This window comes from Orbicella faveolata, unplaced genomic scaffold (genome assembly GCF_042242905.1).
Source record: "Orbicella faveolata isolate gen_17 unplaced genomic scaffold, um_ofav_v1 contig_12, whole genome shotgun sequence".
NCBI classification, from domain to species: domain Eukaryota; kingdom Metazoa; phylum Cnidaria; class Anthozoa; order Scleractinia; family Merulinidae; genus Orbicella; species Orbicella faveolata.
In genome coordinates this window covers 3729274-3745808 of record NW_028301539.1, presented here as the reverse complement: position 1 = coordinate 3745808, position 16535 = coordinate 3729274, and the positions used below count along the sequence as shown (strand labels likewise).

At 37.7% G+C, this 16535-nt stretch overlaps 1 protein-coding gene across 1 annotated transcript; it reads left to right on the top strand.

Moving 5' to 3' along the window:
• Nucleotides 1-485: 485 nt before the first annotated feature.
• On the top strand, nucleotides 486-15627 carry LOC110063639 (uncharacterized). The gene is made up of 27 exons (XM_089282105.1): nucleotides 486-711; nucleotides 1547-1613; nucleotides 2517-2599; nucleotides 3057-3179; nucleotides 3249-3362; nucleotides 3787-3864; nucleotides 4026-4105; nucleotides 4390-4495; nucleotides 5581-5664; nucleotides 6142-6228; nucleotides 6466-6591; nucleotides 7122-7184; nucleotides 7623-7776; nucleotides 8205-8259; nucleotides 8589-8638; nucleotides 9238-9310; nucleotides 9422-9503; nucleotides 10660-10725; nucleotides 10821-10999; nucleotides 11830-11944; nucleotides 12510-12599; nucleotides 12730-12828; nucleotides 13254-13353; nucleotides 13652-13758; nucleotides 13883-13947; nucleotides 14202-14260; nucleotides 14491-15627. The coding sequence occupies exons 1-27, from the start codon at nucleotides 586-588 to the stop codon at nucleotides 14607-14609; spliced, it is 2550 nt and encodes an 849-aa protein (XP_089138231.1). The 5' UTR covers nucleotides 486-585; the 3' UTR covers nucleotides 14610-15627.
• The last annotated feature ends 908 nt before the right edge of the window (nucleotides 15628-16535 follow it).

Below are 16535 nucleotides of genomic sequence, written 5' to 3'. Positions count from 1 at the left end.
TCAGTGACTAATAAATTCGAAAATTCATGAGTTAATCCCTTGGTCTACATGCACTGAACCGCGGACCGCCACGCAATCTTCCTCCCCCACAATATTTCAGCAGATTTCCGTTGGGGGTGGGGGAGGGGGGAGATTGGGCGACAAGCCCAAAGACCGTCTACGTATGAGTCTTTAAGTAGGCGAGTAAAACAAGAAATTGGAGGACCCAGTGGCGGATCCAGACCTTGAGCTTAGGGAAAGGGGAGGCGGTTTTGTTTTGCTTGCCCTGCCGGCTTTTCTTCCAGCTGCGAAGCGGCGCGATTCTGATTGCATCACTTTGACGGCCAGACATTTCACAGCTTTCTGGGTTTGGCGCACGTATTATGTAGTGGGAGGGGGATGACAAAAACAATGGCGTGCTTGGAGACGTTGCCATCCCTCCGATCGCGCTTCGCGCTGCTGAGCCATGCATGGTACATTATAATTACCATATATGACGTATCTACCTCTCCCAGCCACGACCATCGATAATCAAATTGGATTTGCTGGGCTGTGGACAAGAGGTGTTCGTCTATTAGCCAGCTACAAGGGGTACAAGAATACAAGATGAGGTTAAGTCCACGGGAATTGGAAGGACTACTGATTCATCAGACTGGCTTTTTGGCTCAGAAACGTCTTGCACGAGGCTTAAAACTGAATCTGCCGGAAGCTGTGGCTCTCATTGCATCACAGGTAAGGAACAGCGCGTGTCAATGAAATGTGAGCGCGTGAAAGGCTGATCTGTTTAGCCGTGGGTGATCACTAAACAATAGTTTAGCTACTTGGTGGCAGTTTTCTACCGCAAAATTGAACGTTTGCATCAAAATCTTTAATGCGCGAGAAATTAATATTTAAGGAACGCGAGCGTAAGTTTGTTCAAGCCCGTGCATTCGTTTGCGTGATGGCGAGCCTCATGCATAATTTAAGCTTAATAATAAACTGTATAAGGTCATAAATCTCCATATTTTCTAAAAGGCCACCACAGAAAGTTTCCTCCCCACCTTTTATAGTTCAGTAAATAAGAATGTGAGCCGATTTTGATAACTTAATTTTTGGGTGTTTTAACTGTTTGTTTCGTTTCAGCCTTCTTGGCACCCCCTGGGGTGGGGGCTGGAGAGGGGGGGGGGGTACTCATAGAAAAATTGGGTAGGGGTGTGCGGCCTGTATCCTAGAACCCTTACACTATTTAAGACCAACATCTGTGATTTTCTCTACCCTATTTATGACCTGACCAAAAATTTGATATACTATTGACTATGTGACTCTGAAATCAATACCCTGTTTAAGATCGGCCTTACAAATTAGTTCCCAAGTAAAGACTGATGTTGAGAGGCATTTTGAAGGACTTTTGTTGATGCTCTTGTCTATAATCTGAAGAAAAAAATCCAGTTCAAGACTAGAGTGCATAAACCATCACATGCACACATTCTTGGTGGGAGGAGAACAGTGGACCCTTTTGGGATTCGAGAGGCTTATGTTTACAAGTCATATGATGATTAATGCTATTTATTCATATATTTAATTGTAGCTGAATGAGTTTATCAGAGATGGCAAGACTGTTGCAGAGTTGATGAATGTGGGAAAACAGCTGTTAGGTCAGTTAATAAATCAAACACAAGAGACTCTGTTTTGTCACTTTCCAAACACTGAGACAAGAGTTTAAAATAGGACTTGCGGCAAAGTATTTAGACAACACTTCTCAGTGTTTGGAAATCTGGCAAGACTGTCTCAAGTGTTTGATATAATTTATACACAACTAATTACACTAAGAGAAAAGAGAGATTGAAATGATATCATAAAAATCTATGCTAATGAGGATAACATGGCTGAATGCTGTCATGGTAATGATTCCCTTTGTTTAAACTTAATGAAATTTGAATAAATCAACTTGAAGATAATAGACGAGGGAAAGGTTATTTTCAAAAGTCTCTAAATTAAAATGCAAATTTTTGACACCTGTGAATTTGTGAAAAGCTGTTCTGTGAATGATGATTGAAGTAAAACATATATGTTTCAAACAGTCATGCATACCAAGTTTGATTCGTGAAAGGCAAATTAAGTTTTGTGACAATAAGATCCTTCCTCACCTGATGCAATAAAAACAGACTTGTTCAGTTTATTGATATGAGTTACTATTAATAGCCATTTTTGTTTTTACAATTTTGATGACTTCAGTGAGACAAGGTGGATAAGAACAGCCCTAGGTTTAACATTGCCTGCTAAGTCCTAATCAGACTGGTGCTTGTGGCAACAAATAAAGGCAAATACACTCTATACAATATAATGGCTTTATTAATGTAGTCAGTACACTTAGCTGCAAGCTAGTTTCCAGGTGTGCCACGAAACAATAAAGAGTTAACAATAATTATGTTTACTTAAAAGTAACACAAAAAGTCTTTTCAAACAAATATATTTAAAATGGAACTGTTTAAGACCCTGTTTTCCCATTTAGAGAATTATAAATAATGATGATAATGATGATGATTTTTTTCTGTTAGGTTTAAACCAAGTGCTACCTGGAGTAGCCCAACTAGTTGAAGAAGTGCAAGTAGAGGGAACCTTCCCAGATGGAACAAAGTTGGTTAGTGTTATAATCAAAAGATCATTACTTGAGACAGTCCTGTGGTGAAGAAGTCAGAGTGATTTGTAGCCACTTCGAAAGAAGTGGTCAGATTTTGAAGTGGTCAAAAAATACAGATTACTTGAACCAGTGAGGTAATGGTTATCTCTCTGTAATGGCCATCTTCATACTGCCAACAACCAGGATTTTTCCACCCAAAACATACCATTACACTGATGTATACTTTCAGTTACTGTCATTTAAACCTTGCTTCAATGGTCACCCCTCTACAGTGGCCAGTTAATTCTGCTGCGGCATAGCTACTTTTGTAGGGAGTTTTGACTGGTAGTAATAAAAACTGTGTGACCTTCAAGTTTTCAGAAAAATTCGATATATTGTTAACTATAATTATTGATTAAATAAGATTCAAGCTCAACAAAATTTTTTTCAACATTTTATTGTAATTTTCTGAATTCAGGTCACAGTTCACCAGCCTATCTGTCAAGTGAATGGTGACTTAAAGCTTGCTCTCTATGGGAGCTTCTTACCTGTTCCGTCTGTAGAGACATTTTCATCAGCAAGTGTCAATGTTGTGCCACTGGTGAGTACCATCTCAAATTCCTTCTGCTCTGTTGTACCATGTTTAATCCAAATGTCTGTTTGTTTTCAGGATAATAACTCTATGCCAGGTGCCATGATTCCTGCTAATGGAAATATCCTGCTAAATGCACAGAGAAAGACAGTCAAACTAAAGGTTACAAGCTTGTGTGATCGACCTATTCAAGTAAGTACTAAATCTGTTAGCTATTCACTGTGACATGAATTGGCAGTTTCAAAGCGAAGGCTTCCTCTTGACTAGTTTTAAGTACTTTCATTTTATTTTGTACGCAATGCAATGCAGTGCAGCACAGTGAAGTGCAGCGCACCACAATGCAACACAGTGCAGCACAACGCAACAGGGGTTGACCAAAATTTTTGACATAAGTTTCCGGAAACTTAAGGTGATGTTTTTCTATTTTTGAAAAAATCCAAAACATTTTTCTAATGCTACTTTAATTTAGGTTTTGCTATAATAATGTAAGTCTTGCCAAATCAACTTGTAACAAAGTGGAGCTTGAATGTGAGTCATATGTAATTTATAGAAGTTTACTTAATGGTGATTATTAAAATTATATTTGAATCATTTTTGATTTTTCATTCACTGACAGGTGGGAAGTCATTATCACTTTGTAGAGGTGAACAAGTATCTTCAATTTGACAGAGCGGCTGCTTTTGGCATGAGGCTGGTAAGATTACTTGGGAATTTGATAACCATTTCATTCATTCATGCAGTCAAGTGCTGTTTTTGGTAAATCTTCTGATACTGCACCCAGTCAGTTGTTTGAGATCTAGATCTTGAGACATTCATCAAATTTGAATTGCTGTTCATGCACTTTTTACATTTTAGAATATTGCGGCTGGGACTGCTGTTCGATTTGAACCAGGCGACACCAAAACAGTTGAACTTGTTGAGATTGCTGGGAACAGGTGAGCTCTGACATTTATAACTTCCTCACTTGAACATGAAGGATCTGATCTCTTGAAAGTAAATTATGATATAAACAGGGTTGTCAGGGTAAAAGACAGGGCAGATCTGTGATAGGGCATTACAAGCGTACATTTTAAATACCTAAACAAATGTATTATGTTATGGTCTGCTATATATTCTTACAAATATACTGGAAAGAAGTTCATTGTACTAAGTAGCAGCTGTATTAAATGCTAGACAGTTTCTTTTAAAATGTTCTTTATTTGACTGTGTGTATTGTTAGAGTAATCCGAGGTGGCAATGGACTCGCTGACGGGCCTGTTAAGCCAGAGGTCCTAGACCAGGTCATGAAGAAAGTGGCTCAACAAGGTTTTGCTCATAAACCACAGGTTGGCAGCAGTTTCTTAGTATCCATTTTTTAATCCTGGTGGAATTTCCACTAAAAAAGGACGGGGTCACTCGTGGGAAATTTCGAAAAGGACCCCAAGCTATGGGGTACCAAGATCCTGTTTTGTGGGTGTGGCTTGAATATTTTTTTTCACCCCTAAGAGGTAAGAATTCTAAAACAGCACATAACTGACAAGTCTGACGATAGCTGAGGTACCAACAACACTTTTTAACTGCTAAAAGGTATGATGAGCATCCTGGCCCTCTTTATGTGGGATTCCCCCCCCCCCCCCAGATTTTTAATATTTCTTGTGGTTTTCAGAACATCTCAAATAGTCTTTAATCTTGCTCACATTTGTATAATTTTAGTAGAAAAAAAATAATTATACTGGCATTCATCTATTTCTGTGGAAGATGCAGAGGCCTAGGATCATGTGTACTAAAGGCATCCACGGTCGAGTGTTGATCGGTACCCTTGATCAATGCTCTCAATCAACACTTCATCAACACCTTGGTTGTCATTTGATCAACACTCGATCAACATCTCAGTAGACAGTCAGTCAAGAGTCGACTAATCTTCGATTGAAGCATATGAGTTGGTCGACACTCAGCCGATTATTGCCTAACTGTTGATCAAGTGTCGATCAAATGTCGACTGAGCATCGATCGGGATGTCAATTGAGTACTGATTGAGATGTTGATCAAGGGTATCGATCGAGAGTATTGACCGACACTCTACTGTGGATGCCTTTAGTACAAATGATCCAAGGCCTAAAGCTTAGCGTGTTAGGCTTTTGGATGAGAGGTTGAGGCTGGTAGGGTTTAAGTCTCCGCGGTCTTTCAGTACCTAGGGCTCTTGACTTTTCACTCTAATAGTACTTTTCTCACATTTTATAAAAGAATGGGAACTGGCAGACTGTTACCAAATGGTAATCTGACAAAAAATTTTGGAAGGAGGGAAGGGGCAGGGTAATCAGTGATAGACTAGCATCCCATCCTAAGGGAGTTGTCATCCTACAGATTCCAGGATAAGCAACTTTTTTTTAGTTTATACCTTTTTACATTTAACAATTTTTTGAACTCCTAGGATGATAAGGAGACTGGTATCAGCAATGCGACTATTAAACGAGAGTTGTACATTGAAATCTTTGGTCCTACTGTTGGAGACAAGGTTTGAATGCTGTTGATAATACATATCTTAATCATTGTCTTTTAGTTAATCTAGTTCAAGATTTGTGCCATACATAAAGAGTGATGTTTGACACGTTGAGTTCAGTATACACTCTGTAGTATTGAATAATTTGTGAAGAAGCTAGTGAATATACTTAATAGCCAATATATGTTGCAGTTAATAATTTTTTTAATCACCAAATGCTTTTTGGAACAATCCTGATATCATACATTTTTCAGTCAGTTTTTATAATTTTTTCATATCAAACTGTGGTACTGTTGTACATGGACATGTATCTTAAATTTGCCATGTACATGTAGGTTACCTTATTGTTCTCTAGGGACCAGAAAAAGTTTTTATTTTCAAGATGTTAATAAAAATTGTTTTGCATGTGGCTGGGACTATGACTTCTTGTTTCCTGTCTCTTGATAAATTTTAGTGACATGTAAATTTTTTGACCTAATTTTTTAAATTCAGATCTACCTTGGAGACAGTGCCCTTGTTATTGAAGTGGAGAGAGATTGCACTGTATACGGAGATGAGCTTAAGTTTGGAGGAGGAAAGGTAAAAATCTCCTGACAGAAACTGGAATTGTTGCAAGTAATCCTAATTTAAATTATAATAAATAGACTTAAAATAAAAACAAACAATTTATTGTTAAATTGGTTTTTAATAACATTTATTGGCTTCTGACTGGATGTGCTGGTGTACACATGTGGGACCACACAATTTAGCCAAACCTGGACAATATCACTCAAAATCCATAAAAAATTTGAAAATCCTACACATTTGTTTCTGTAGGTTTTGAGGGAAGGCATGGGCCAGGCAGCAGATGTCACCCACAAAGATGCCCTGGATACAGTTATCACCAATGCTCTGATTGTAGATGCTGTTGCTGGTATCTTCAAGGCTGACGTAGGAATAAAGGTTTGTCCTATGAATCCAACTTCTGTTTTAACCCACAATTTTAAAATTGATGGAACTGACTGAGTGGTTACCCTGGGTAGGAGTAGGGTGGGGTACTCTACAAAGTTTTTTACGGGAAGGCTCCCCCCCCCCGAGGTTCAACTCCTTACTCTTTTGTATACCATTTTGACAGAATAGTTACCCCCTCTTCTTGTACCCTTTACAATACCACTCGAAAACCTCAAGCATTACCAGAAGAGATGATAACCGAAACAAAGGTTTCTTTTATTAAGTTCCTGTTCATATTATATCTAAATAACAGATTCATACTCTACTTGTAAAAACCCCTACCCTTTCATATACCCGAAGGCTGAAAAAGGTACTAACCCCTTTTGGATAGAGCCTCCCCTTAAAGGCCATTACCGGGATAATTGAGTTATTTAAAATTGTCAATTTTAAAAATAATTATATTTCTTGGAACAGTGTTTGTTTGTAAGGTGCCTTGTCATGAGCGGTGTTCATTAGCTTGACTATTTTTGTTGCCATTTTAGAATGGATTAATATCTGCCATTGGAAAAGGAGGTAACCCAGATGTCATGGCAGGAGTCACGGAGGTAAGTGTAACCATTCAATTTAAATTTACTTCAATTTTATTCGTAATCTGAGTGACAAATGTAAACTTATAATCAACGTAGTACATGTACAGTAATCTCTTAATCTTTCTCATCTTTTCTTCAAATGTAGATTTCATCAACTTTGCTGAAATTTAAGTTCTGAAGTAGAAAATTGCGAGTAGATTCCAACAGTTTTACAAACATAAGATTTGGTGCCGTTTTGACTATATTGTTACAATGTGACTCAAGACTCACCCAGAGTACTTTAAACACCGTTTTCAAATTTGCATGTGCCATCACTTCAACAACAGTTGTGGAATGTCCAATTAAATGCAGCTGTATTTTTTTTTATGTGGTAGGCTTTGTAGACAACAGGACTTATCTTCTGATAACTAATTTATTAGTTATTATAAGTAATTCATAGTTATTTTATGATAGGGAATGGTGTGTGGTGTCGGCACAGAAGTCATTGCTGGTGAAGGGCTTATCTTGACTGCAGGAGGTTTTGATGCCCACATTCACTTTACATGCCCACAACTTGCTGAAGAAGCTATCGCATCTGGACTGACGACTATGGTTGGAGGTGGAACAGGTACAGAACAAGAGATCAATTCGATGTTAACATATATGGTTTCTCTTCAAGCAGGGGTGGCCTAGCTGAGGGCTGTGATATAGGGGGCTAGGAATTGACCCTGCCAAAATTGCTAAAAAAAAGTACCTTTTTGAGAGTGTTGTTCTGAGACTAGACACAATATTAGTCTCTCAGTTCAAATTTGGTTCCTTTTTTTGTCATACATACCTTATTAAAGATGCAAAGACTGAAGTAAAAAAGTAATAAAATATGTCTGTAGAGAAAGTCATGAGGTTATCCCTATGTAAAGGACTTCCGAAAAAAATTTCAAGAAAAATCTTTATTTATAAATCATTTTCTTTGAGGAGTAAAATTAAAACCAAGTGTCTGAGCAAAATACAAAAATCCCAATTACTAGTAAAAATATATAAAATTATATTTTTTTGCAGGGCCTGCTACTGGTACATGTGCAACAACTTGCACCCCTGGACCAAACCACATCAAGTGAGTTGGCCATAGTGTACTTTCAGTTGGTGATACAATGCAATTCAGTATAGGATCTGTTAGTGTTGAACTAGCCAAGTTTAATACTGATGGTAATAACCTCTACATTACACAGTTAGCAATAACATCATTCTCTACCTAGAACCATGCACGTATAGTCTCACACAATGCCTCTGACTAATTAAACTTACAACTGCATGTATTACTAATTATTCACCTGTGAAGTAACTTTCAGTTCTGACAGCCTTCACTGTTCTACAGGTAGGCAAACAAATTGTTCTGTAAGTTTATCATCACTACATAAAAACACTATTGTCTGCACTTTCCAGGGCAATGATTCAAAGTACAGATGCATTTCCCCTTAACTTTGGTTTCACAGGTGAGTTGGAGTTTCTTCTTGTATTGTTGGGTGAGCCCATAGCTGTTTATTGTTTCACTAAACAAAAACTAAATGACCCAAGCAATGGTATGACTTGGACAGCTTGTATAAACAATATCCAGTCACTGACATGGTGATCAAGATCATTGAAAATATTAACACTTATTTGTGGGACACCTGCAGGGTAATAATCTTGCTCTCATGGTCAAGTCTCATCTGTAAGATTCTAAAGAAGCCAGAGATTGAGAAATTGTGGGAGAACTTTCAGGCCTTAAGCTGTGCTTGTGGAAGCAAAGAGAATTCAAAGTGCTAGAGAGCATGCATAGACTTCTTTTCCCCCATGCCTCCTCCAATTCCTGCTTTTTCTGCCAGACCTCCATCTTCTCTATAAACTGCCTCTTTGGTTGCTTGTGAGGCTAGCCTCATAACTGCTTAAATATATAATTTCAACACTGTTGTGGATTTGTACCTATGGACACATATCTATATCTAGGTTTTACTTTTAATGGCTAACAGTACAGAGCTTAAATTTGTTTAGTACACATTTCAGTAACTCTACTTCTTTATCTCTACACCAACTTTTAATTTCTACTTATTAGGAAAGGGAAACACATCTAAGTCCAGTGGTGTTGCAGAGGAGTTAGAAGAACAGATCAAAGCTGGTGCAATTGGGTGAGACTGCTATCTGCTACATTGATGATTACCAGAAATTGTCTTATCTACTAGTAGTAAGTAAGTATTATGGAATTTAAAACCCAAATATAACTTGAATTTTTTCTTAAGTTTGAAACTTCATGAGGACTGGGGAACAACTCCTGCTGCAATTGACTGTGCTCTGACTGCTGCTGAAAAACATGATGTGCAGGTGAGTCAGTTTTCCAGATCTGTTTTACCGTTGCTTGCATCTAAGCATGGACACCTGATGCCGAATCATGCTCTAATTGGGTGTCAAACATGGCATGATTGGTCATCAAACATTTGAAGTTTAGCAGACCGTAACGTGAACTTTTGTGCTCTGAAAGACTCTGAAAGTCTTGCTCCAGGCAATATTTTATGGTTATACTAGAAGTAAAACCACTCTCGTGAAAGGCGTGTACATATTGACACAGGTCAGGGTCAATTTCTTTGAAGAAGTCTTCAGTGTCCAATCTTTCACCATTTTGTGTGCTGAACTTTGAGCATGAAACTTCGCGTTACGGTCTGCTAAACTTCAAATGTTTGATGACCAATCATGCCATGTTTGATACCCAATTAGAGCGTGTTTTGGCGTCACGTGTCCATGCTTAGATGTAAGTGATGGTATTTTATGCAGTACTTATCTTTAAGCTACCCCCCCCCCCCCCCCCCAACTCCCTGGTGTGGAAACTGGGGTGGAAATGTCCAGGATGCTAGTTGTCTTGCTTAGGGATGTAAATACTTGAGCCACACCCATATCGGTCTCCCTTGGGAATCTAAGTCAAGTTCCCAACCTTTCACGAGGGAGTCTGCCTCCTGTGTAAGCTATGTCACTCTATAATCATGGGTATTTAAATCATGATTACCGTGGGTTCTGGAGGTATTTTCTGCCTTGTAACCTAACAGTACACTTTATCAAATTGGTTTGTCTTTAAAGCTCTGAAGTCACCTTTAGTTTCTGAAATTGTTTGTAAATGGTGAAATGATGCCCCCCCTCCCCCCATCCCCTGGGGTGGAAACTGGGCTGGAAATGTCAAGGATGCTAGTTGCCTTGCTTAGGGGTGTAAATGCTTGAGCCATGCCCATATTGGTCTCCCTTGGGAGTCTAATTCAATTCCCCAACCTTTCACATGGTAGTCTGCCTCCTGGGTAAGCTAGACCTATAATCATAGGTATTTCGATCATGATTACCGTGGGTTCTGGAGGTGTTTTCTGCCTTATAACTTACAGTACACTTTATCAAATTGGTTTGTCTTTAAAGCTCTGAAGTCACCTTTAGTTTCTGAAATTGTCTGTAAATGGTGAAATGAAGTTATTTCTGTTCACTCAATTTTGATATTTTTCAGATCACCATCCACACGGATACTCTCAATGAATCAGCATGTGTAGAACAATCAATAGAAGCTTTCAAGGTATATATTTTTTGTGTTTATAATATTGCACTTTATGTCTGTAAATAAAAATGATTTGGAGGTCTGAAATTTAACTTGTGTCATTATGTCATCAGGGCCGGACAATTCACACCTATCACTCCGAGGGTGCTGGTGGTGGCCATGCCCCTGATATCATTAAGGTGTGTTCTGAAGGGAATGTGATTCCGTCATCGACCAATCCCACCAGGCCCTTCACTCGCAACACCATTGATGAGCACCTGGATATGTTGATGGTTTGCCACCATCTTGACAAGTATGGTTGCTTTGATTTTGCCCATGTGTTTTATAACTTTATACTGGTTGAATATAATTACCCTTGAAAACAAGTGCTACCATACATACGCTGCGACACAAATCCGTTTGGCACAGAGAGAGGCTTTATTAAACCCACGACCTCCCACAGTAGGAGATGGGGGGAGTGAGATATTAATTAAACAATAATAACCTCTCTGTCCACGAAAGGGTGGGAAGGATGGGCAAAAAATAACAAACAAAACAAAGAAGTGTATGATCCGCATACAAACAAACTGAAAATGACCACTGATGCCCTTGAAACACAAGATCTATGTCATGTGACCCACTCTGTAAAACTCAGGAAATAAACTCTTTTGAGTTCCCCAGAATGAAACAAATAATTAATTGTCAATTAACTGAATGAAGATTGCTTAAGGATTATTGATGGTAACTGCAGTTTTGCTACCCTGCCTCTTGATAGTAGATATATTATAAGAACTGTTTATGACATAACAGCATTCAAATCAAAGCCAAATGCCATCCCAAAGGTTAATACAATGTATCTCCCTCTTAAACAATACCATGATTGTTGAGTTGCATTGTCAATTGATGTTTCTATCAATCATTTTAATTATTTAGTAATTTATATTACACATAAATTACTTTTAGTCAGGGCTCTATTTCAACTAGGTTAAGCCAATAAGATGAACATCTTGGATATATATTAATTATTGATAATTATAAGTGAGGCCTTTGAAGAGTTTTGACGGTAACAAAGAAGGATCACGACTGTCTGGAGTGATTTTAGCGAAGTCCAAACAAATCAACTCTGTAAATGTTTCTGTGCAGAAATCTGAAGGAAGATGTAGCATTTGCAGAGTCCCGTATCAGAGCAGAAACAATTGCAGCAGAAGACATCCTTCATGATATGGGGGCAATTAGCATCATATCTTCAGATTCACAGGTAATGATCTTGCTTCTCACTTGTTTTTTTAATATCTGGGGGTGGGCATGGGGGGTGGGGTGGGGTGGGGGTACTCTACAAAGTTCTACATGGTGAGGCTCTGCCCCGAGGTCCAACCCCTTGTCCCTTTGTATACAATTTTGACAGAAAATACCCCTTTCACATACTTTCATAATTGGCCCATATTTTGAGGAAGTCTTCTTGTCATTTTCATGTAGTGTCTAATAAATGACAGTAATGTTACAGTCACAAGGTGGGTTTGTTTGATATATTTTAACAAAAGGCCCTTTAAAATAACTAAATGACAGATTTCCTTACCTTTTCATATACCTCAACTCGTGAAATCCCTACCCTTCTACCCACCTAAAGCCTGAAAACGGTACCTCTTTCAGGCAAAGCTCCCCCATAGGCCCATTATAGGGAGTACCTCCCCTGGGATATTACAGTGCAGTGTGAGATAAATAGCTGCACGAAAATTGCTTAGACCTTGATTTGTGAGAACTCTATAATTTGTTGTAAGAAAACAATATATCAGTTATTATTAATGACTGTGTTGCTTTTGCAGGCCATGGGTCGTGTTGGTGAGGTGATCTGTCGTACGTGGCAAACAGCGGACAAGATGAAGAAACTCAGAGGAAGGCTTTCTGAAGAAAAGGTAAATATGAATGTACACTTTTTTGTATTGATACTTTGAAGAGAAAGTATATTTTGATCACTTTTGAAATTGGGAGAAATCTGACTAATCTGACTGTCTCATGATTAAAATTAATCTCCTTTATTACCAGGGTAGCAATGATAACATACGTGTACGCCGTTACATAGCCAAGTATACTATAAACCCAGCTTTGGCACATGGTATGGCACATCATATTGGATCTATAGAGGTAGGCACCTCTATTTTTCTTTACATTTCTTTTGAATGCAGCTTTTTATTTCTCAATAACTGGTAGATTGGACAGGTTAGCTGTATGCACAGGTAATGTGGAGCTAATTTTATGAATTAGTATACTAGGTAATCATGTGAAAGTACAATAAAGGATATTTGAAAATTCTCTCAAAATTGCATGAGTTTTCAGGCATACAATGTGGAAGAATTTTCAAATATCAGGAGTAGTGTAAATCCTTAACTTGAGCTTTCATGCAAGTACAATTACATATTTATTACAGTACATAAAATACAATTATACTCTTTACACTCAGTCTGAGTTCATTCACATTTTATACCCATAGCACATTCTGTTTATAGTTCACTCAATCAAATTACAGTACTAGTAAAAAAAATGAATTTGTTTGTGTCATCAATTCTCAGGTTGGAAAATTGGCTGATTTGGTTCTATGGAATCCAGCATTGTTTGGTGCCAAGCCAGAGATTGTAGTGAAAGGAGGCCAAATTGCTTGGTCTCAAATGGGTAAAAACAACTTTGTTTTAAAAATCTAAAATACTTCTACATGTACCCTATAATACCATCTTTTATTGAGTTTTAAGATATTTTTGGTTTGCCTCCAATTACATATTTTAGAATTTCTTTCAATTTTACGTCTGTCACACAATATTATTAATCGCGCTTACTTGTTCCCCATGGGAATATAGAAACTTAGCTGTGATTACATAGCTCTGTAACAATCTAGACAGGTATGTACTATACATGTTGGGTAAATGTATGTCAGCTCTCTCAGATTAACCAATTTCTTGTTTGTTTTTAACAGGAAATCCCAATGCCTCAATACCAACCCCTCAGCCTGTCAGGCTACGTCCTATGTTTGGTGCCTTTGGAGCTGCTGTTGGAGCTAACTCTGTTGTATTTGTAAGCAAGGTAGGTTTAAGGTGCTCTTTCATGCTGTTTAGAGTCAATGTAGTCATATTTAGGCCTTCTCAACTTGCATGTGTCTTCAAACCAATTTAAGATGATGAGAAGTGTTCTGTTGGTGTGTCTGTAGGAATGCAGTGATCATAATGTTTGCCAAACATATGGAATCAGCAAGAAAACAGTTGCAGTAAAAGGGTAAGTGAAATCCAACTTTAGATAAAGCTAGACAATCCAGATCAGGTACAGGTAAAAGAAGAGGACAGTTGACGCTTGCCTAACTGTTAACTAATAATAAATGAACCTCTGGCAAGTGAGCATTGTGTGAATAATTTTCATCATAATTTTAAAACAAGATTATTTTTGTATTAGTCTTGGAAAGATTGAAGTTAAAGGTGTTAGATTTACGGAAATATTTGATAATGTTTCATCATCATACTCTCTATCTGCAGGTGCCGCACAGTGAAAAAGACGGATATGGTGTTGAACAACTATTTGCCAAAGCTTACAGGTTAATATGTTACGAAATGATCATTGCATTACACATTGATACATTCCTCTTGATAATGTTTTGATGATGTTTTAGTGTACTTTTTAGTTTTTTCCTCAAGGCTTCTTAAATGACAGAAAGAGAATTTGTTTTAGTTATCTATGATCATCATGTGCATGATTATTAAGTAAAGCAGATCATGAGTTGACGCAGTTATTTAAGATTGAATTCTGCTGTTTTGTTTTTTGCAGTTGATCCCCAGACATACAAGGTTCACATTGTTGACAGTAAGGATCCTTCCAAAAAGGAGCACATCACCTGCAGCCCAGCAGACCAAATCCCTATGGCCCAGAGATTTTTCATTTTCTAAAAGGGCTCACTGCTTGCTGGCACTGGATGCAGAAATCTGCAGACAATCTAGTAGCCTGACATGTTTCCTATAGAGAAACTTGTTACAGAACACATCATTGGATTCATTTAATTTGTTTTAAACATTTTCTCATGTTTTAGTATATAGCAGTCTGAAAAGCTTCAGACTAAAGTATTTAGAAAAGCACCTAGTAATGTTTTATTTCAAAACTCTGCACAAAAACTACAGCTTTAAATCCCATATGGGAATATGTAGTTTTGACATGTAACAGTGTACTTTGAACAAAAATTCTGATCAAGCAAGGCACTGGAAACAACCAGTCAGACACTTTTACTAAATGAATATCTTATCAGCAGAACCATAACCCAAGATTCTTGAGGGACCGTTAATTAGTTGACCCCCTGTGAGCATTCAAAGTACATTGTTACGTTGAGTCAAAAATGTTAGGTGTTTTGTGAAAATGTTTCATTAATACATTTGGCATTTATTACGTACAATGTATTGGTGTTGGTTGTGTAAGGGATTGTAAGGCATAATTGTAATTTTCATGATAGTAGGAAACTGTCTCCCATATTGATCCAAGTGGGACTGATCTCAGGTTTCAAGTGACAAACTTATTTAATTTTTAATTTTGTGGAACGATTTCAAACCAAGATTTTGCTTTCTTTTATTTTCCTACTGATTCACTATTATTTCTTGGGGAAAATGGGGTAATTTGTAGATGTCTTGAGAATTTTTCATCGTGATTACTAGAGGTTTAGAATAATAGTTAATCAAAGGAATGTTGCATTCATGCAAACATGCAGTCATTATAATAATATTGCCAAGTGAGATGGTGATAATGTTGCACACTAAATAAAAGAGGAAAAGTGTATGTCAAATCTTGTAAAACAGGATTAGTGTTAGTGGTATTTGGTGAAACCATTATGAGGTTTAGTCAGACCTTCTTAAACTCACAACTGTGGTCCTAGTTTATTGTATTTTCAGTTAAGAAAAGCAATAAATGATAATTACACAATTTGTCTAAATGTTTGTTTTATTGAATTCTCTTTTGATGCGTTGATAAAACCAACGTTAACTGGCATTTTGGACTTCACCTGATGATTTCTAAATCCTTGTTAGTATATTAGCTGATAAAAGTGAAAGTCTGATGTTGGACTCTTCTAAAAATTTTTTTTTTCTCTAATTTTTAGTCTATTTAAAAATAGACTAAAATTAAAATGAGACTATTTAGAGGCCACATGACTGTCAGAAATCTGGTTTATAGATTATGAGCTTAAAATTTTGATGGGCATTTGAGACTCCCTGGAAATTTGCTCTGACCTTTTTTGGGCAACATTTTGTGGAAATGCACATTGGCTTCCTTCAACTTGCTGCCTGGGCTGCAACTTGGTGCAAAGGGCCTGGCATGCACGCATGACAAGTTTTAATTCAGTGTTGTATTGTATTTTTGTATAGTGTTCATCTGGTTGGCATACTCTGCCCCTGGGGGAGGTTATACCATAAATTTAGGACAGATGTGTGCCACAAAGGGTCTTGAACCTGACTTTATTGAAGGATGAAGCAAAGTTAAGGCTCAAACCTGAAAAATGACACCCTACTCAAGTGAAAAACAAAAATGTTCGTTTCTGTAACATAAGTTAAGCATCAAGCATAGAATTTGTTTTTTGTTTAGCTGGACATTTATACACTGATACAAGTTAGGTACCCTATCTGAGGATCACACTGGGAACACAATGCCAACAGGGGCAAAAATGATAACCTATTAAAGGATCAAGAATCTCAAAACCCATACCCTATCCTGCGGCACATACCTATATAGCCCAGTAACTCTCCCACACCCCTGTCCCCCATGACTGTGAAAAAGTCATTTTGCCCACGAAGTCAGACTCTGGTTTGGTGAGGTTGTACTGTGTTTGACGCTGG